General features: G+C 33.1%; 1 protein-coding gene across 1 annotated transcript in view; it reads right to left on the bottom strand.

Moving 5' to 3' along the window:
- Nucleotides 1-22,642, bottom strand: part of LOC129229803 (crooked neck-like protein 1) — a 146,285-nt gene that overhangs the window by 41,273 nt on the left and 82,370 nt on the right. Inside the window, exon 8 of the mRNA XM_054864180.1 lies at nucleotides 8,247-8,425. Coding sequence (XP_054720155.1) covers nucleotides 8,247-8,425 — 179 coding nt within the window. The remainder of the gene's footprint in view (nucleotides 1-8,246; nucleotides 8,426-22,642) is intronic.

The following is a 22,642-nucleotide window of genomic DNA, read 5'->3' as shown; positions in this document are numbered from 1 at the left end:
ACGTATTCCTTTTTTTGAGGAGTTCACCCTTACTCTTTCTGTTCAACTCCACTTTCATTGTTTAACATTACTGAAAGTGAAACAATTAATTAAAACTACTATTCAAATAGTTTTGTTATACTACTTCGAACTAATAGAAACTTTAAAAAAAAATGTTTGAATAAAATGACATTACTTTCTAGTTCCTCAAATCAAAGTTTTCTCTCATCTCGATTCGCATTTCTTTTTAGGAGTGTTTACATTTTAGACAGCATTTCGACCTCCAAAAAAGAACTTGTTTGGTAAGAACGGAAACCGCAAAACGACACAGGATAAAGTAGGAGCATAAAGCGTCATTAGAGATCCAGTAATTTATTGCCTGTCCTGTCACTTAAGGCGGAGGGGAGAAGAGAGTCCCTCAAAGGCACGAAATAGGTGGAGTCTGATGGAAGGCGTGATTTCGACAGTTTTTCGAAAACAGGGCTTTACTACGTGGAGAATATTAAACGATCAAATTGTCTCAGAAACAAACTTAAAACATGATTTTAAAGAGAAATGTACAATCTCCCCTGTGCCTTTTTAAGTTTTAACATATCATTTTTCAAACAAAGTGAAAATAGTCGTTTAAAGTTTTAAAATGTTATTAAAAAATTTCAAAATAACCACAGAAAAAATAAAGAAGCGAATCGCTAGTTCTGTGTCATAGCCATCGTTTAAAACAAACCGCATGAAAATATTCCAGTAATTTCTCGTGTTATGCTCGCAATAGGTAGCAGATTTTCTTGTAGAGAAAGCATTAGCGTCGAAAACCAAGATGGACAGTATCGAAGAGCCTTAAGACATTTTAAGAGCGCACATAACTTCCATTAAATTTTGTAAAAAAAACCGCAAATGAAAAAGAACAACGAACGGATGATTGAAAATAGCAAGAGAAAAGGCTAAATTTTCAATTAAGAGATGATTATTTCGGAAAAATCAGGGTGTATAGTGAGCAACTCCGCGGTCAAAAACGCAGCGAGTTGGAAATAACAGAGCTACAGTAAAAAAAAGTCAAACAGCGCAAGTCTAAAAGCCAATCCTCCAAAAGCACGTTGCAAACATAGCAAACCCTTGTCTGAAAATCGAGAGAATGTCGATGTAATTCGTCGTTATGGAACGATCCAGTAATTAAAGCATATTTTTCAAACACTCAATTTTTCTTTTTTGATAAAAACTGAAAGAAAGTCATCAAATTTCTTTCCGTCCCGTCCTCCGTCTCGGAAATTTTGTCCAAGACGGAAGGTCTTGCACAAATGGCTTCAAGAAATAACAGCCTTGAGTACAAAGTTTTCAAATAAAAAACTTTTTTTTTTCTTTTTTACAGAAATGGTCTGAAACTGATCCGTTTAAAGTGCTGTGCTAAATACACATTCAGGAGCCTTAGAAGGAACAAAATGTTTGATTAAGAAAAAGAATTTTTAATGCAACAACATTGAAAATGTTGACTAAATTACTTTGCATTGAAATATGCAAAATTTAAATGTTATTAATGTCTTATGTTAAGTTAAATGAATGTCAAAAATATCATATATGTGTCACAGAACAATAAAACATCAAACTATACTATTAGAATCATAGACATGGGAACCGGTTCGCTCTTGCTCACTTAACTAGATGGATCAGCCTACCAAAGTTCCGAGGGGAAAATGATTCTCCCTAGGAGTAGACTCGGCCGCCACTGTGAGGGCAAATATATTAGTGGTTGAACAGCATTTGCTTCGTTTCTCAGCGTTTTTCAGGTGGATGAAACTCAATCATGCCGATTTCATGTTCAGCATTTAAGAGCCATTGTCTGTAAGGATCAGGCAGGTTGTCATTGTTGACATTTTTAATTTTCTTTATTTTTGCAAATGTTGTTCCTTACCATGAATGTAATGTTTGTGCAAAATATGAGCTTTGTCTCCCTTACCGTTTTTGAGAAATTAAATTTTTAAATTTAGGTGGTGTGGCACATTTTTGCGTGTTTTTCAAATTTGCAGATTTTAAAGTTCTTATTGCTTTAAGCGCCCCTATAATGACTTGGATTTTTAAATTCTATACTGTTATATGGTCTTCTTACATACTATTACAGCTGTCAAATCGGTGTCACTACGAGGGTTTCGGCCACAAACTCCGTTAAAAAATGACCGAAAATGAATTTTTTTACTATATTCAATGCCAATTTTCTCAAAGCGCCTTCATGATTACACCAACGTTTTTGCATAAATTCCTAGCTACACTTGAATACATCAAAAATATGTAATAAAATTTGTGTCACTACAAGGGCGCCAGAAGATATTAGAACTTATATGTGTTAAATTTCACAAAAATGCAAATGTTTAAAATCTAACTACTACTCTCGCCCTCATAGCAGAGATCTGAAACTAATTAAGTTTGATAACCAACATGTTTGTCTAATATATGAACTAAAAAAATCGGTGTCACTCCTATTACTTTCGGAAATATAATCATTCATAATTAATATGTTATGGAGTTATTTAAAAAAATACTTTTTTAATTCAAATGGCTTTTTGCACGGTTGGACTTATTGTGTAATGTGCATTTAGGCTAAAATAGTCGTACTAATATTCATATTTTTTCAACCATACTAATTTTTTATCTGTTATTTTTATTAAAAATGCAACTATTTATAACATGTCTTAAATAGTGATGAACATAATGTATTACATAGCGAATATTCAGAATCTGCAACAAAATTTGAGGATGGTTAGACAAAGAAAACATAAAAAATCAAATCACCCAGTTTCAGAAAGACGGTCGTTTCTTATTGATATCTGGTAATTTTGTAGCACTAAAGCTTGGGAAAACATGGTATCCCGGAGAAATAGTATTTATTTGTTTGTTTATGTATTTTGTTAATTTAATCTTATCACACCCAGATAGTGTTTTGACAATATTTATTTTAATTTATTACAAAGAAGCAACGTTTAACATAAACAGCTTTGGGCAGTAAGAGCGTCTTTATCTTGAATAGAAAATGCTCGTTTTTGATATAGGTACAAGTGGATCTATAGTGCATAATATGTTTAGATTATCATACCAATACTTGCCTTTTCTCCAGTCAAATAAATTTATTTATTCCAATCCTTCTTGCCATGCATTTGACCTTTACTTGCAAATAGTCAACTTCTACTATTTCTCCGGTATACCATGTTTTCCCAAGCTTTAGTGCTACAAAATTACCAGATATCAATAAGAAATGACCGTCTTTCTGAAACTGGGTGATTTGATTTTTTATGTTTTCTTTGTTTTAATCTACGTCATCCTGAAATTATGTTTCAGATTCTGAATGCTCGCTATATAATACATTATGTTCATCACTATTTAAGATATTATGTTATAAATAGTTGCATTTTTAATATAAATAACAGATAAAAATTAGTATGGTTGAAAAAATATGAATATTAGTACGACTATTTTAGCCTATAATGCACATTAAACAATATGTCCATCTGTATCTATATCGATTTACTGTGTTTCTAATGCTTTTTATAAAGCTTTTTTTATAAAAAGCATTAGAAACATTTTTGGTGTCACTACTGCAATTTTATATTGAAGTTTAAAACAAAACGTGCAAAAAGCCATTTGAATTAAAAAAGTCTTTTTTTAAATACCTCCATAACATACTAGTTTCGAATGATTATATTTCCGAAAGTAATAGGAGTGACACCGATTTTTTTAGTTCATATGTTAGACGAACATGTTGGTTATCAAACTTAATTAGTTTCAGATCTCTGCTATGAGGGCGAGAGTAGTAGTTAGATTTTAAACAATTGCGGAAAACGAACCGATAGTAAGCTTATGTGATGCGCGGTGGAAAGTTCTTGCCCTACAAATGGCGGACGATCGTTGGTTGAAAAGGAATCACTTTTCTACCACAGGATGATCCATCTAGTTAAGAGAGCGCGAGCGAACCGGTTTCCATGTCTATGATTAGAATACCAGAATTTCTGGTAAATAGTACGAAGAAAAAAAATCCATGATGACTAAAACAGGCAAAGTTATTATTTTTTTTTAAATTAAAGCATTTCGCCTCAATGGAGTTTACTGTTTTGGTAAGACTAATAATAGGGCATGTTAAGGGCAGAAAAGTTATTTCAATATGTTGTTCGCGCAAGGAGTTATGACAGTTTGAATATCAGTAAAATGTGACATTTTTGCTATTTCGGCCTAATGTAACTAAAAGCACATTAAACTTGCCTCAGGTTAATTATGCATTTTTTCAAAGTACTTACCTTTTAAGCAACAGTACTTTTGCCGTGGCAACTGAAATGTGCAATCTGTTTTTCAACCTCAAAAATGTTAAAAAACATTAAAAATGCCACTTTTTGTGACCTTCATTGACCTTGCTGCAACAACTGGCTACTAATTTAGCATTCATTCTGTAAAGTTTGAACCTTCTACCCTTCATACATAAAAATATTTTGGAGGCAAATTGTTCTTGTCAACAACTGTGGCTCATAGCAAGTTCCATGTCTGAGAAATCCGCTCAATTTTTGCTGCCGCGCTTTGACCTTTAGGGGCCCATAAAAACTGAACTCAAATTCAGAACAAAAAATTCTGGATTTAGGTTTTCAATAAGATAGGTAATAATTGGTAATTTTTTAAAGAAAATCAGAGATGGCTCAAAATGCTAGGCAGGAACCGTGTTAAGCATTCGCCAATGGGCCAAATGTGATAAAATCGTAAATTAGGCAAAAAAAATTCTAATTTTGTGAATTTATTGGCGAACAGAAAAATTCTCCAATACAGTGAAGCACCGTTTATACGTTTCTCTTTTATACGTTTTTAACAAATATAAGTTTTTTAATTTGGTCCCTGGAGAGTTTAACACATATTAATGTATCCTGCTATATGTTTTTTCCATTTGTACGCTTTTTTCATAGTCCCTTCAGAAACGTATAAACGGTGCTTCACTGTATTTATACAGAAGAAAAAAAAATCTCCCTTCAGACGTCTAAAAACTAGGTCCTTTTACAAAATTCAGACCCCTAAAAACAGATCCTTCACAAAATTCCGACCCCTAAAAATGAACCTTTCACAAAACTAGCTAAACAACAGACTAGCAATCACTGAAAGTTGTTTTATCCTCCAACCACTCCGAGCAGAATGAGGTGCACGCACGCGCGTTAGCATCGGATCAGAGGAAGGATGACGTTATGTTGTTTTTAGCCATTTTTTCCTTTGAAAATTTAGACATGATTTGTGGAAAAAACTGTACTTAATTTGCTTTTTTTTCCCTCACAAAATTCCTAAAAATGGACAAAAATTCCTGGATATACCCCTGCAAAGGTGGGGGCAAGGGGGGCTTGATCCCCCCCCCCTTTGAAATTCGAACTTCCTTGCTTTTGGTACTTTTTTTCTTTGCAAAAATGTAAAAACATTTATTCTCCAGCCATTAATGAATAATTTATTAAAAATGAAATGTTTTAATGACTCGAATCTGTCCTGAAATCGGTTTCCATGGAGCAAATACCCTCCTAACCCATGGGGAAAATATCTAAGCCTCCCCTAACAATTTTGCATATGAGCGCCCTTGTACCCCTGCCCTTATCCTCAAAAAATTGTCAAAAATTAAGTTATACAGTGAAACTTGTGCATAACGATACTGTCTATAACCATAACCTGTCTATAACAACATTTTTTTTGACCCGAGCAAAATATCAGCATGAATAATCAAACTGTCTATAACGATAACCTGTCTATTACGCTACTATTTTTAGGTCCCAATAGTATCATTGTAGAAGGTTTTACTTTACTTCACTCTCTGATAAAATATTTCTGCAGACAAAATACATTAAAATGAGTAAAAGTTAGTCTTTGACTAAGACTTTTGAAATTTGGCTAACACTTTAAAAATTTGGTTAATTTAGTGGCGAACAATTCAAAATCCTTAGCGCGGTCCCTGCTAGGCGTGACAGTTTCCCAGATTCCTGCTCTTAATTAACTTTGCATTTTTAGAATGTGTTGCTCTCAATACACTACATTCTATACTTCAACAGGCCAAACTTCATAGCTCCCTCTTTCTGCGTGTGTAATCGATTTTCACTCCTGCAATATTGCTTTTACTCCAAAATTACAGTTTAGTACAAAATAAAGATATACAGTTTTTCTTATACACCATGATTAATAAACTTAAGAAAAGTAATTGTTCATCATATTATTTTACACTAAAAATGTACATGGTGATGGAAACCTTATTTTTAAGCAAAGCATAAAACAAAAATCACACCATATTTAAGCATCATAACGTACAGTGGAAAATGTTTAACACGAAACTGAAGAGATCGCAGAAAATTTTCATTTTAAAGGAATTTCGTTTTAACAGTTTTTCTTTAAAGTGCACAGTACACTATACGGACCAATATATCACTTCCTGTAATCTGAATTTTCACGTTAAGCATTTTCGTGTTAAACATATTTCACTGTATTTGTAAAGCTTAAAATATTATTGAATAGTTAGAGAACTTATCTTAATTTTGAAAGTAAGCTGAATGGATTCATCTATTGTATGAAATATGTTTATAAATGTAAAGTAATAATTATCTACAAACTTAACTTTTTTAAAAAATTTTAAAAATAATTTAAATTTTAAAAAAACAAACTTTGTTTTTTTTTTATTAAAAAAAATCATTTCAAATATTTTTGTAGGGGAGGTAAAAACTTTCCTAAAGCAGACCTTAAGAAAGGTCCCCTAAACTTTTACAAAATAGATAATTATCTAAACTAAATTTAGAGAAAATAATACTTAAACTTTTATTTCATAACTGTACTATTGAATCATACTGCATTTGTGTGCATTCAACAAAGTTTAGCTGTTTATCGGCCCAGTTTAAAATGAATTTGCTTTTGCAATGAGAAATTTAAGAGTATCATACTCTTAGTACATATACCAGGGCTGTCCAACTGGCGGCCCGTGGACCACAAGCGGCCCGCCAACACATATTGTGCGGCCCGCCAACTTCTTATTCAGCATATTTCTTTTTTTTTTACATTTTAAGGTATCAAGAAGCATCCGAGACTACTATTCTTGCTCAATCCGGGGTCCCTGAAATTTCCTCTTGATTTCTCTTTTACTCATTTCATTATATTGGGAGAAAAAGGTATAGGACATCTACAAATCAAGGTCAAGCAGTCCTACCCTGCACAATGGTGTTCAAACGAATTCCTAGAAATAGTATTGCCTCGTGTTGGGGTGGGGGGAGGTCTGAAAGAAACATTTCAGATGAGAGTCATTTCACGGTATTTCTGATATTTATGTAGAGTCCGTAACGTGACCTCTCTTTTTTTTGACATAACTTTTTAATTTAAGGATAGATTGGCAAATTATTTTAATTTGAGTTGGTGTGTTGGTAGGAAAAGCTCAAAATAAAATAACATGCTAATCAAGCAGTAAATTAAAAAGCTATGGCAAAAAAGGTCACGTTATAAACTCGACATAAATATAAAAAATACTGTGACCCATGAGCAAAACTTTGTTGATTTTGAAAAAGAAATTGAGAATTTGTTCTCGTCACTTCTATGTTTGGGAGCACACATTTAGGCGAAAATGCTTTTTCGGCGATGAACTTTATCAAGAATCGTCACAGAAGCTCTCTCTCCAACAGTTCATTGATAGACTTTCTGCTGCTATGACAAACATCGATGTTGACAGTCCTGCTTTTGTAAAGAAGGCAGATCAGCCTCAGTTTTCCCCTTAAAATTTAAGCAAATTGTTTTATAATTTTTCTGTTTCATTGTTTTATAATTAATAATTCAACTATTAAATTGTTATTGTATAAGAGGTAAGAGGTTATTGTTCAACTTTTTCAAACTGCGGTCCGCCAGGTGATCGGTGACCAAAAATTCTGGCCTGTGGGCTCTTTGCAGTTGGACAGCCCTGACATATACAGTACTGTACCATACTGCATGTTACAGTACTTTTTAAATTTCCCAAAGTTATATTATTAGGCTGATTTCTATTCTTTTACTTTTAGCGGAGTTAAATCTTTTGTTTTAAGGAGAAAGCAATATTAATTATGCCTTTTTTTCCCATTTATTTGAAATGTTTTTTTTATTTCTAGCGTGTAAAATTTACTTTATGCAGACAACATTGGGTGTCAATGGATTAAGAAAAAAGAAGAAAATTTAAAATTTGAGTAGGGAAATTAATAGATAAACAAATACATATAATATGCATTTTATTTCAGAACATAATATTTATCAAATAAAATGCAAAGTTAACTCACCTCTTTTTGATTTTCTTCAAATTTGGCAAATGCAACAAATAGTTTTTCATCCATATATTCTTCACCATAAAATTTAACGGCACGCTCATAAACAGATCTAGCTCTAGAAATGAAACCATTTGTTTCTTCAAACCTTGCATACCTAATCCAGTTTTTAACCTCAAAGTGAACAATGACAAGTACATAAAGTTAAGGAAATTAATGATCTGCATTTTTAAAAAAAGATAAGAATGATTTTTCCAAAATGAATGGAAAGGGCACAATAGCGTGATTGAAAAAAGAATTGCATGGACACCTACAAAAGTTTTAGCAAAATTAATGGCTTCAGTGACTTTTAACCATCATGTTGCACCTAATAACCAGGTGATGCAAGTATAAACACTTGCAATGACATACAGATCAACTTTTGCTGGTACGGGCAGGAATAGGAAAAGCAAAAACGGGAAAAGTTATTTTAACACATGAGACAATTTGATAAAATCAAAATTTTTTGAAACAATTCACTGATGTACAACTTAAAAAATCATTAGTACAGAGCAAATACAACATCAAGTATGATACAGTAAAAGAATTAAGCATTACAAGAAAGTTGTTTTAATTCAAATGAATGCAGCACAATTTTTTAAAAATTTCATTTTAAGGAAAAAAACCTTGTAAAGTATATTTTAAAGACGGCTAATTTTTACGAAGTATCAGATTTTGCCATAACCAAGTCGTGTTAGAGCTCAAAAGTTCTTAATTTAACACGAAGTTCTGTCCAGAACAAAACGAGCCAACTTTCCCATATACCAATATCAACTTTCTAGTATCTGATCAATCATCTCCAAATTAACAAAAATCGCAAATTATTTCAAACATAACTTTTTAACATTTCAACCTGATTTCTAAAATTAAAATATGCCTTGCTCATCTGTGCTAACATTTTAATCAAGTTTTCTTTTAAATCAGGGTGGTGACAGGAACTGTGAAAAAAGTTCCCTGACTTTCCCCTGATTAAGTTCACCAAATTTCTCCGATTTAAGTTACTAATGATAATGGTTTCCTATCTTTGCCCCAACTTAAAACCATTGCATATTAAATAAAATGCAGTGTTTAAAACGTTTTAAGCTGTTAATTAAAAACATATTTTGAAAAGATGATCCCCCCCCCCCTTTTTTTAGTAAAAATAGTACCGCAAAGTCCCGAAAGTAACCCCTACCCCCTATTTTCAAAACAAAACTTGTTGATTTCAGAAGGGGAGGGTTATAATTGAGATTTTTCTGAAAAATTAGCCAAAATAATTGTTGTTAGTAGTATTAATTGTAGAGTACAGAAAAGAAATAATAAGTAAATTCGGAACTCCAGCGCTCGAATACGCTACCTTGCGGTGATTTACAAAACTGCAAATGAAACTAAAACATTGCCACGTTGCGTTCCACGTGTGTCTGTTGACGTAAACACAGGCAGTTTGTTCTGAGCATTTATTAACGATGTGTCTTAGTTTGCTTTCAGCTACAGAAATTAATTCGTCCCTTAGTAGTATTCTCGAGCTTCTCAAAATAATGTTAGTTTTCATTATTTCCTTCATAATTGGTAAAAGCGAAAATTCTGGATTAACAAACTTGGATAACGTTATACAAGGTAAAAAATTTTATTGTTTCGTATGAATTTGTAAGAATATGGGGGTTTTTTTAATCTTAAATTAATTAAACTTACCATATTTTACAGCAGCATTTAGTTGGAATGGACAGTATGCAAAATATTTTCTTGAATATATTATCGTAGAACAAAATGAATAACCGAGAAAGAATTTACTTTATTCCTTTCATTATAAGCTGAAAGGTTTCGCCAAATTTGTTTAGTTTTATAGTTTTAGTATAGGGCGAGCAAAGTAGCCTTGGCGAGATTTCGCGTTTTTAGTTAAACCGTTTTTAATTTTTACCATGAGTGGAATAAAATGGTAGTAATATTACAGAATTCGATAAGTGAAAAGAAATAATGGTCAATCAACTGAAAAGAAAACTACCACCATATATCCGTGACAATTTTGTTGATGATTTGCATAACATGACACAATTAAATCGTAACTCAGAAATTAGAAAAATCGAAACAGAAAATTTTTAAATTAACCGATTCGGGAATTCGAAAGAAATAACTCATACAAATGCAAAACAATAAGCGCTAGCCAAGCAAGGCAAAAAAGTATCATCTTCTTTCGATAACAATTTGTAATGTCATATTGAATTTTCTAGCATTAATTGTTATTCTTGTCAGGCCACAATTATTATTTAGTTTATTCTTTGACGTTTAGTAATGCTCATTTCTTTCTACGTGGGCCAGAATATCCACAAGATTTTGAAAATTAATTTAAAACGAATAAAGCGAAAAAATCATACGTACGAACAAAAATCACAACACTTTTAGCATTTTCTTTGTTTCCATGTGCGTGTTTTAGTTTTTAAGTCCGCCATTAGACAGTGACTTCAGTGCCCCCTATAGTTCGTTGGAGTTGCGAATAAGAGTTAATATTAATGAAGAAAGAGAAATTAATAAAAATCTGTCATAATTTTCTAATAGTAATAAATTTCATGAGGGCACCATTTTTCTTTTTTTTTTTGAAAGAAAGGATTTTGCACCTTAAGTTGGCAAAACCCCTATAATTTATCGCTTGAAAATTCATTATGTACTAAATGTAATAAGGTTACAGTAAAAGAAGCAAAATCTTAATGTTCTTGTTTCAGAATAGAAGCAAAAATCGCAATCACAACCGCAAATTCGTTATGAAGATCGTAATTTCGAAAACTGAGCTTTACGAAGTTCGCGAACGCAAACACAAATCTCTTATTCGATTTAGTAAAATTTACATTTTCGATGATTCTAAATTCGTTCAATTACATTATTTCTCCTTTTAAAAAGGTTATTTTTAAGTTTCGCGCTACTTTTTAAGCAACATGTTTCCAAAATGGCGTCACGTTTTCAAAATGGCGCGGTGTTGAAGATCGTTCAGTTTCACAAGTCAGAACAAAAACGCTAGTTCCAAAATGAAAAAAAAGCAGTACGATCATATAAATTTCTTTTGTAATACATATGAACAAAAAAAAACTAGTATGTTGTGGCCATCACGAAACTTTCTTCTATATTTTTCTTTTTCTTTTTTTTTCTGATCCCTCCCCATGCTTGACGAGGAAGCAATATTCCCAACAAAAACAAAATGATACATGCAAAAACTTGACGACTATCCCAATGTCTGAATTATTGCAAAAGCAAAGCAAAGAGCGAAAATTGAAAGTTATTTTAAAAGCCTTGCTTGAATGAATTACAAATATTTTATTTGTTAACAAACATAAGATGGCAACAGTTCAAAATTTTAAAACATTGAGATAATATTTCCTATCATTTCCATACAATTAAAATCACGAGAAATACGCAGACGACAATCTATTACGATTTATCTTTCTTATTGTTGCATTAATAAAAATATTTTTATTCGCAAAAAAAAAAAAAATCAACACCTCTTGGAGCGATCGGCGTCAAAATAGAACCAAAGCCTGTTTACATATGGATTCACATATATTCCAAATTTCAACCAGAACGTAGCATTACTTCTTGAGATAGGGCACTCAAAATGGAAAAAAAGAACGGGTGATTGCGCTACCCCCCTTTTAGCTGTTGACACAAAAATAAAATCAGTTCTTATACCCACTAAGGGCTACTTGCCGATAAATTTTTCTTTCATTCCGTTCATTATTTCTTGAGATACAGCAGTCACAATTGACGACAAAAAACGTTCTACAGCTCAACCCCCGTTTGAGTTATTGACACCAAAATTGAATCAGCACCTGTTCCTGTTAATACCAACATATGGACCAAATTTTGTTTGATTCCGCCAGTAACTTCCTGAGGAATAGCAAGCACGCGTAACTCGAAAAACGTCCCATTGCTCCACCCCCCTTGGAGGAATTCGCGCCAAAAACTAATGGGCACAAGTTCACATAGGGGCACATATGTGTACTAAATTTCGTTCGATTTCATGCGGTAGTTTTTGTTGTAGAGCGGCCACAAAAAACTGGTCACACACAGACGTGACACACATACATACACACACACATACATACATACACACACACATACATACACACACACACACAGACAGACAGACATTTTCCAAAAATGGTCGAAATGGACTCAGCACACCTCAAAACGTTCGAATCCGTCAAAATTCGAAATTCGAAAATTTGCACGAATCCAATACTTTCTTCTATATATTAGATATAGAAGAAAGTAAAAAATTGGGCCGTTAAAATGATTCGTTAATTCGGGTTTTATTATTCGGTAAGTAGGGGTTTTTGCATTCATTTTAGTCGGTGAAAACGAAAAATTCGTTAAATCGAGAAATTCGTTAAATAGAATTCCGTTAAATCGGGGTCCGACTGTAGTTTCTTCCGTAAAAAAAGTTCGCAATACATTGACAGATGGCTTGGACAATTCTTCCAGATAATGGCTGCAGTAAATTTATAAAGGAAAAGCTCCTAGGAAATTGAGATTAGGCTTACGCTACTTTCCAATTTAAGAATAAATTTCACTTAACCCTATGCAATTTTTTTTTTTTTTTTACTTTCAGATGAATTACAGATCGTCAAAGTAAAAAAAAAAAAAAAAAAAAACTAGTATGTTGTGGCCATCACGAAACTTTCTTCTATATTTTTCTTTTTCTTTTTTTTTTTCTGATCCCTCCCCATGCTTGACGAGGAAGCAATATTCCCAACAAAAACAAAATTACACATGCAAAAACTTGACCCAATGTCTGAATTATTGCAAAAGCAAAGCAAAGAGCGAAAATTGAAAGTTATTTTAAAAGCCTTGCTTGAATGAATTACAAATATTTTATTTGTTAACAAACATAAGATGGCAACAGTTAAAAATTTTAAATCATTGAGATAATATTTCCTATCATTTCCATACAATTAAAATTACGAGAAATACGCAGACGACAATCTATTACGATTTATCTTTCTTATTGTTGCATTAATAAAAATATTTTTATTCGCAAAAAAAAAAAAAAAAAATCAACACCTCTTGGAGCGATCGGCGTCAAAATAGAACCAAAGCCTGTTTACATATGGATTCACATATATTCCAAATTTCAACCAGAACGTAGCATTACTTCTTGAGATAGGGCACTCAAAATGGAAAAAAAGAACGGGTGATTGCGCTACCCCCTTTTTAGCTGTTGACACAAAAATAAAAGCAGTTCTTATACCCACTAAGGGCTACTTGTCGATAAATTTTTCTTTCATTCCGTTCATTATTTCTTGAGATACAGCAGTCACAATTGACGACAAAAAACGTTCTATAGCTCAACCCCCGTTTGAGTTATTGACACCAAAATTGAATCAGCACCTGTTCCTGTTAATACCAACATATGGAGCAAATTTTGTTTGATTCCGTCAGTAACTTCCTGAGGAATAGCAAGCACGCGTAACTCGAAAAACGTCCCATTGCTCCACCCCCCTTGGAGGAATTCGCGCCAAAAACTAATGGGCACAAGTTCACAAAGGGGCACATATGTGTACTAAATTTCGTTCGATTTCATGCGGTAGTTTTTGTTGTAGAGCGGCCACAAAAAACTGGTCACACACAGACGTGACACACATACATACACACACAGACAGACAGACATTTTCCAAAAATGGTCGAAATGGACTCAGCACACCTCAAAACGTTCGAATCCGTCAAAATTCGAAATTCGAAAATTTGCACGAATCCAATACTTTCTTCTATATATTAGATATAGAAGAAAGTAAAAAAAAATTAACTCTAATTTGAATTCCGAAACTTTGAATTCAAATTATGTTTTTCGCAATCACGAGTTGTGACAAGACTCTACTGGTTAGAGTTATTGTTTCTAGAAATGGCTCCCCCCGCCCAAGCATGTCCCTCCTCCTGGGTGCTTACGTGTATATAGTTGTGTGCGTGTGTGTGTAGGCTTACGTGTGTGCACGTAGGCGTGTGTATGTGTGTAAAGGCGTGCGCGCGTAGGCGACTGTGTATGAGCATACGTGTGTAGGATATGGACGCCACCGCCCAGCAAAAGTGGATTCCGGGGGACAGTACTCAGGACCAGTCGTGCCGCCGCCGGTGGTGCTGCAGGCCTGGTCCAAGCTGAAAAAGGAACCGGAACATCAAGGACTGTCAAGTGAGAACAATAAGCAATCGTGATTGCTCAAAAAAAAGGGCACCCTTGCATCAAAACGAGTCGAAACATTTTGGAAGGAATAAACCGTGGAGACCATTTTTTTTTTTTAGAAAAGCAAAACTGCACATGGAGGTAGAAACTAAACCTTTGTAAATGTTTTCCAAGTAAAGCAGAAAATGTTATCCTTTCTTCGGAGGGAGTTGCAAATGAAAATGATCGGAAAATTTTCAGGTGAAGGGAGGGGGGCGGGGGGGGGGGGGGGTATATTCAGGATTTTAAAGTGATTTCATTTTCCACAAAAAAGAGGTGGAGGCTATAATCGATAGGGGGGTTACTTTCGGGATTTTACGGTATATTAAATTATCTACAAGGAAATATTATAGGAAATCTAAAACAAATACTTTACCTCCAGTTTAAAATTAACATAAGAGTTATAAGAAATTATTTACACCACTCTTACGGACATATATAATCATGATATAACTAAAAAGTTTATATGGAAATATTTTGAACTGAATTTTCAAGCAGTATAATAATTGTTGCTGCAAGAATAACAAGTAATAGTAAAAGTATAGAAGTAATGTAGTTTTACTTACGTAAAATAATAGACATATCTATGTAAAACAAGTGGTAACTTGCTAACCAAAGAGTTAGTTGGGCAATAGCATTGAAGAAAGGGCAAAGTATAAATTTCTTTAACTTTTAGCTTTTGATCATTGCAGATGTTTTCTGTCATGAGGCCCCTTCTTAAAGGTACGATTACGCTGATCTTGCGGTAGATCAGGAGCAATAGTATCATGTATAGCTTATTTGGGAAAATGTCGCTGGGTCTTTTCCAAGGCATGATAGTAGTTATTATTGAAGTGATAACTTCTTATGCGAGGGTAAACCGATTTGTGACATAACGCACGTAACGGCGCAACTCTCGTCTGGCATTCCTTTCGTTCGCACATACGACAGAAGCGCACATGGTCGGGGAAATTTTGTTTCTTTACTCTTTGGGTCAGCTTTAAGCGTTAAGTGATAGTAGAAAAAGTAATGAAACTAACAGAAGATGGATGATCGTCGCAACATAACACAATCTCCTAACGAAAGGCGAGTTAAAAATACAATATGATATCAAAAACTTTGCAAACAATATATATATTCAAAACCGCATTTAATCTTTAAATTTATTTTCAAAACAAAAACATTTTTGCAATTACTTATACTAAAAATCTCTCGCTTCATTTAGGGTTTTGAACTGTGATGAGGTGTACATATTTTAAACGAATTTCATCTCCGCAGACTCTGCAACGCGGGGGTTGGGAACGGTCGAGAAAACAAAAATAATAAATAAACTTATAATTTGTTCATCACAGTAAAATCTAAAATGTTTCGTAAGTTTGAGTGTTTTTCTGATAAACGAAATATTTAGAAACTATGCGTCATTTAATCTATTGCTCTTGCTCCGACATCAAAACTTATGTTTAAAAGTAGACTGAATGGTGATCAAAAAATAAAATTATTTTTCATTTAGAGCAATTTTGAAGTCGGTTCTATTTTTTTTTAATTTTTAAATAAAAATCTAAATAATGATAATAATTTAGTTCTATGAAAGTTATCACTTCTGCCGAGCGTCCCAAGACGCACATTTTTTTTTATTTAATAAAAGTCCTCTTTATGTCGTGAAAACGTAATTCATATCTTCAATTTATATAAGAAAAAGTTTTCCTTAAATCTTGTTGATGGTGTAATTTATAGGCAAGAAAAAAATAATATATTACTGACGATTCTTGAAACATTGTTTTTCATAACTACTTCAAATTGTCATGAAGAAGCTATGAAAATAAATTCTACTCGATTTCTAAGCCAACCAATATTAGCAAAAGTTTCGTTTTCATTTTGTAAATAATTCCAGCAGGATCAATAGAAAATAGTTTATTATATTTATTAAGTTTCAGTATGTACAATATTTCTTTCATATAACCATAATAATAATATATTTCATGAACCAAACTGGTATAAATAGGGTATAGTATAAAATTAAAGCTCACCATCCGTTTTAGGCTTTGCTTTATAAAGTATTTAATAAACGGCTTTATAAGATAAGTAATTACTTACCAAAGTGGTTCATAATACGTATTTACTTTACGTGAGATATTAGTAGAGCTATCTAGCAGATAATCTGACTCCAAACGAGCAAAAATTAAATAAATAAATAAATAAAAAAGGCATGTACATACCTTGATATAGATGTTAATATACGTTTATATATAACAATTAATAAGGTTATTAAGTTACGGATCGCTCCACACAATACTTTAATGAAATTTTTATCAGCATAAGTTTTGAACCAGTTAATAAAATTACTTTATCTGCTTAACTAGTGAAACTGCAATGACTTACAGAAGGAAGCATTTTAACCCTTTGCTTACTTATGTGGGAAAAAGTTGAAAACTTAATCATGGTTTTAAAAATCATTTCGCGTTTTCGTAAACCGAAAAAAAAATGAACTCCGCGAGTAATACTGCTTAGGATCAGATTTACAGAGAGCATTAGGATGGATCGTAGGAATACAAACAGAAGACTTGACGTCTCGTAATCTCTAGTACAAAAGCTACGAAAATGGAGACTATGCTTTCTAAAGAGCTAGTAACATCAGATTTGCTTTCGACATCGAGCACTGTCTACGCCAAATTCCATAAACAACTTGCTATAAATGATGTGAGTACATTTATCTACGGTAGGTAATGCAATAACTAATGAAAATGATAATTGCTAAAATACTGAATGAGCAGCTGATCTCAAATGTACACATAGGGCTGCATATTAAATAACAGTTTGAATTCAAATGAATATGTGAATGAAATAGTCTAAATCTTCATTAACGTTGATTCATATTTTGAACAGCATCATGTTTAAATTACTCACTGGTCATAACAAAAAAGGCAGCCTACTCATGATATTATTTCAGGATTTTCAAGAATCTATACACATAATAAAATAAGATGTTTGTGTGTGTGTGTGTGGCGTGCATCCCGGGAAAACGGTAAGGTCTAGAAAGATGAAATTTGGTATACAGGTGTAGTTTTTGCTGAAGTTGTGCACCTCGGGCTTCGATTTTTGATATTTTAATTAGAAAAAACGTTATTTAATGTTTTATGTGATTTTTAGCACTTTTTAGTACTTTTAACCTCACAGACCCCGAACCAATCGTGCCAGACAAATATTTTTGGTACTATAGTGTCGGAAATTTAATTTTAAATATGATGAACAAAAAAATTTTGAAGATAGAGCAATTTTTGTATTTTTTATGAATTTTTAAAAAAACCTTTAATTTGCATGTTTTCCTGGGTTTTATTTTTTTCTAATATCATCCTGCAAGAAGTATCAAAGCCTCATTTCTGAAATTTAAGTTGGTAATAGTAAAAACATTTCGCCCTCTTCAGAAGAAAAAAGTTCTTAAAAATACGCAATAGTTTTTTTTAACAATTTTTTTAATGCTGAACACATCATGTCCTTTCACGCATCAGTCGAAAAAAGCGTTCTTCAATCTTTTATGCCTGTGACGTCACTACTTGGCTTTTGATTCGATATTTACGATGGAATCTTAATCGCAAGCAATGTTAATCTTTTTTTTTACTGTATAGCTTACTTCTACATTTTCTGTTTTTCGGCAGCGCTTGCTTTTTTTTCTTCCCTTTTTTTTTGTTTTATTTAGGGATTGCATTTATTTCTTTTTCCACCCCCCCCCAAGCTGGACCTTTCGCTGTATCTATATTACGTTACATTTCATAGTTGTGCGCATTAATTCAATAAAAACAGCGAGATTTTTTTTTTATCTTTGTCAAACGCTACTTTTTGCGCACTACGGGGAATTTGAGCTTTTTTTTTTTTTTTTTTTTTGCTCTACTTAAATAAAAAAGCGGTTTTTTGAGTGTTCTTTGTTTTTATTAGGAAATGGGCGAGGAGGTCAAAATAAATAGAGATGGATAAGAAAATGTAGAGATAGATTGTAAAGGTAGATAGCCGCCGAAGGCGGCAATCTTGGCGTAAAAATGTGAATGGCACAAAAAGAAAGCTAGAGATGGATTGATTAATACTGCTGCCAAATTTATTTAAACAACCGCCGAAGACGGCAAACTTGAAGGAAAAAGGTAAATGACAAGTTAGCCAAACAGCCGCCGTAGGTGGCTGCTTGCACATTGGGCGTCAATGCCCCCCTCCCTCCCCCACATACACCATGACTTTGAAAAAACAATGCTTTCACATAAAAGTGGAAGTGCTTTTTGTTATTTTTCGACAAAATTTGCATGAAGAGTATGTCGTTTGTGTCTCCCCTCCCCCTCCTTTAAAAATATTCCAAACGACGAAACTGGAGACAGATCTAGAAAATATTTTATTCAAATTATTAATGATATAGATAGATATAGATTGATTGACACCGCCACGAAATTTATTTAAGCAGCCCCCGAAGGCGGCACCCCTGACGTAAAAAGGCGAATGGCGTAAAAAGGCGGACCAGCTGGTCGCCGCAGGCGGCTAGTTAGGAATAATGCAAGTAGGTACATTAATTGTGGATAAGAGTGGAGCTTAAAAACGAAGCTCTGAATTTTAGATTTTTATAGCAAAAGCTCTTTTATTTATAATAAAATTGTATGGAATATCATACTTTTAAAAGCAAACAATAACTGTTTAGAGTTCCTACTAAATCCCTTGATTTCTTAAGGTGAGGAGTGGTGAAACTTGAGTTAAAGGAACCATAAGTGTTCTTTGAGTAAGATATAAAATAAAAAATGTTATTCAGTAATGGAATTTAATAGTTTCCTTTGAACCCAAAGTAAAACTTTGGTTTGGGGGGGGGGGACTTTGGCAAATTTCTACTGCAACATCTTTTTCCCTCAGCCAATGCTAATCGAATGTTGTTTTTAAAGCTATTTGTTTCACTCGAGTACAAGTCTCTGATATTACGGTACGCTGAGTAATACTTCTCCGCCTTATTGATTCATTTAATTCTTCTTTCATGTTAGTGAAAAAGAGAAAGTGTCTGGAAATCAGTATAAATCTAGAAGTTAGTAAAAACATCCGGGGTCGATAATCCGAATCATTTACCTTGTAACTGTCGTGTTTTGCTAACTGAAAAAGACGAAATGTAACATTACCTATAGATTTTGTTTAACTTTAAATCTCCCAACTGGAATCGGAAACCTTATGTTTTTAAATTCGTCAATTTTTTGTTGATCTAATTAAAAAATATACGGTGGGGGGGGGGGGAGTCTGATATTTCAATCTAACGGTTTGTGATAAACGAATACTATCATTACATATTTGAAGAAACTCACTAATAGTAGTAAAACTATAACCCCACGTTGAATAAAATGTGGCAAATTTTTGGGTACAGTCGACTCCCGCTACAGCGTGATCCGACTTAACGCGAATTGGCTCTAACGTGATTTTTTCACCGGCAAAGAATTTTAGACCTAACGCGTATTCCTCTCCCGCAACAAGAAATTTTCCGAAGGAAATCGCGGTGTGTAAGTAGCGGCTTTGTTATTGGCTACCAATTTTTTTTTCGTGACTGGACCTTCATCCCTTTGGCATCACAGAGAGCGGAAGCTCCCACACCGTACTAGTCAGAACATCGCTTCCATTTATTTTTTTTCATTCTAAATGGGAAAGTTTATGAAATATAATGGCACCTAAGAGCGCTGTTTCATTTAAAGTTTGTGAAGACAGAATGAGAAAGAGAAAGTTCTGATAATTAAAGAAAAGCTAAAGATTATGTGCTTGAACAACTATAAAATGCGTCGAAGGTAGCATGACAATTAGGTATGAGTGAATTTTCCATATCTACAATTAAAAATCAAGAAAAGGAAATCCGTAAAAGTTCACCGAGTAGTTTCTAAGCGAAATGCAAAAATTATGAAAATAGAAGTTGCTCTTGTATTGTGAATTAAAGAAACCAGAAATAGGGGTGTTGCCATAGATGGAAACGTTATAAAAAAACTAGTGAAGCAACTGTATTGTGTATTTAAAATTATATAAGAATAACGGTTTGATCACCACAGCATAAATTATCACCATCTGCGCTTTTTTAAATTACAAATATCATTACTGAATCTACTGTATAGTACAACTATAGTGCACTTGTTTTTCTTACTACATAATGTACGTACCGTAGTGGTTTATATTTTATGTCTTTCTTCCCCATTGATCAGTGATTTTGTGCATCGTAGCAGTTTTTTATGCTGAATAAAACGATTTTTTTAAAAAATACAAATAAAAATTCAGTTTTTTTATGTAAGAAACAGTAATGTATAATTAAGAGCCAGTTTTTATTGGAACCGGGCAGAAATGGGGTGTTCGGATACACCATTTTTGATTTTGTTCAAATTTTTATGGTGGATTTCTTTAGAGATTTTAGAAGACACGTATTTTTTCTTTTCCTCCAAAAAATTTTTTGGGGACCTGTAAAAATTCGTGAAGTGGAGCCCGACGTAGAGGTTTTTCCAAATCAGCGTTTTTTAAAATGCGATTATTTCTGTGCATTAAGCGTCAGCCGAAAAAAATCTTGTGTTTACAATATGACGTTTAGCACCTAAATTGAATATATCATTAGTTTTGTGGCTGATCTTCAGTGCAGTTTTTCAGCGGTCGCCTGACTTTGTCGAAAAAAACAAAAAAGTTCCATGTTTGAGGCCCTCTGGTTCCCTGACTTCAGGCTGAACCATGGTTTTTGCACGTAATTTGTGTAAGAATATATATAAATTATTGAATACCCTCTTTAGTTGCATGGCTCACTCTCTTGGCTGCCAAAAAATGGCAGTTTTTGTATCGAAAAATGCAAAAAAGTGCAGTTTTTATAAGCCTTTATCTCAGTGCACCGAGGGTGAGTGTAGAACTGGATGCCTGCATTTGAAACTAGAGTGTGTATTTTCACAAAAAAGTGACAGAACTATGGGCAAATTCTTTTCAAGAACACAAGACATATTTCAAAACAGTAAAATGAACTTCAATTCAGTCCAATTATTCGGATTTAAACTTTCCTTTAGAGACGTCCAGATACTATTTAAAAAACTAGTATGATCAAAAACGTACCATTAAAGAGTTATAAACTTGCAAATAGACTGATTATGCTTACTCGAATACTTTATAATATGATTACTGGAAGCAAAGTGAAAGAAAAACATCAAAATATGATAAAAAATGTACTTTTTATTGGCTTGTATCTCAATGCACTGAGGGTTAGTATAGAACTTGATGCACACATTTCAAACTAAGAGTGTATGTCTTTTCACAAACAATTGACATAACTATGGGCAATGATTCTGCAGGCTCATAAAATGCACTTCAAGAAGAGGAAATTGCATAAGAGTTAACGACGCATCCAGTTAGATGTACTCAAGCTACAATGCTTTGTCTTGCATTTTTTTACTGTCCCAGAAGTCAGTTAGGCAACTATACCCTTGTTTTATAATGTCATAGTTTGCTTTTATCATAAGTAATAAAATATGACTTAGTAATCGTTTGCTATCACGGTAGTTTACTGCAGAAAAAATAATTTTTGTCACTATAATGTACAGCCTAAACGAATGTCAACGAACTACAATGTACAGTACAAATGAAACAAAAAGGCTATCTTAATTATAATAATTAAAAATATACCTAAAACACCTTCAAAAAAGTGTTACAAACGTAACTTAAGTTTTTACCGCAATAATAAACTTTTTTTTTAACTTTGCTTCCAGTGATCATATTATAAAGTATGCGAATAAGCATAATCAGTTTATTTGCAAGTCTATAACTCTTTTATGGTAAGTTTTTGATCATACTAGTTTTTTAAATAGTATCTGGAAATCCCTGGAGGAAAGTTAAAACCCGACGGATATGTTGATTGAATTGAAAACTAAATAGTTCATTTTACTGTTTTGAAATACGTATTGTGTTCTTGAAAAGAATTTGCCCATAGTTATGTCATTTGACTGTAAAAATACACATACTCTAGTTTGAAATGCAGGCAGTAAGTTCTAAACTGACCCTCGGTGCACTGATATACAGACCCCTAAAAAGTACACATTGTCATATTTTGATGACAAAACAGCTACTTTTTCGCAGCATTGAGCATTAAACCTGCATTTAATGAGCCTATTCAATAATTTATATATATCACTACATGAATTGCTCGCAAAAACTATGGTTGAACCCCAGTGAATGGAACCAGGATGCCTCAAACATGATA

The sequence above is a fragment of the Uloborus diversus genome, chromosome 9 (assembly GCF_026930045.1).
Source record: "Uloborus diversus isolate 005 chromosome 9, Udiv.v.3.1, whole genome shotgun sequence".
NCBI lineage: Eukaryota > Metazoa > Arthropoda > Arachnida > Araneae > Uloboridae > Uloborus > Uloborus diversus.
This window is presented reverse-complemented; position numbering and strand designations above follow the sequence as displayed.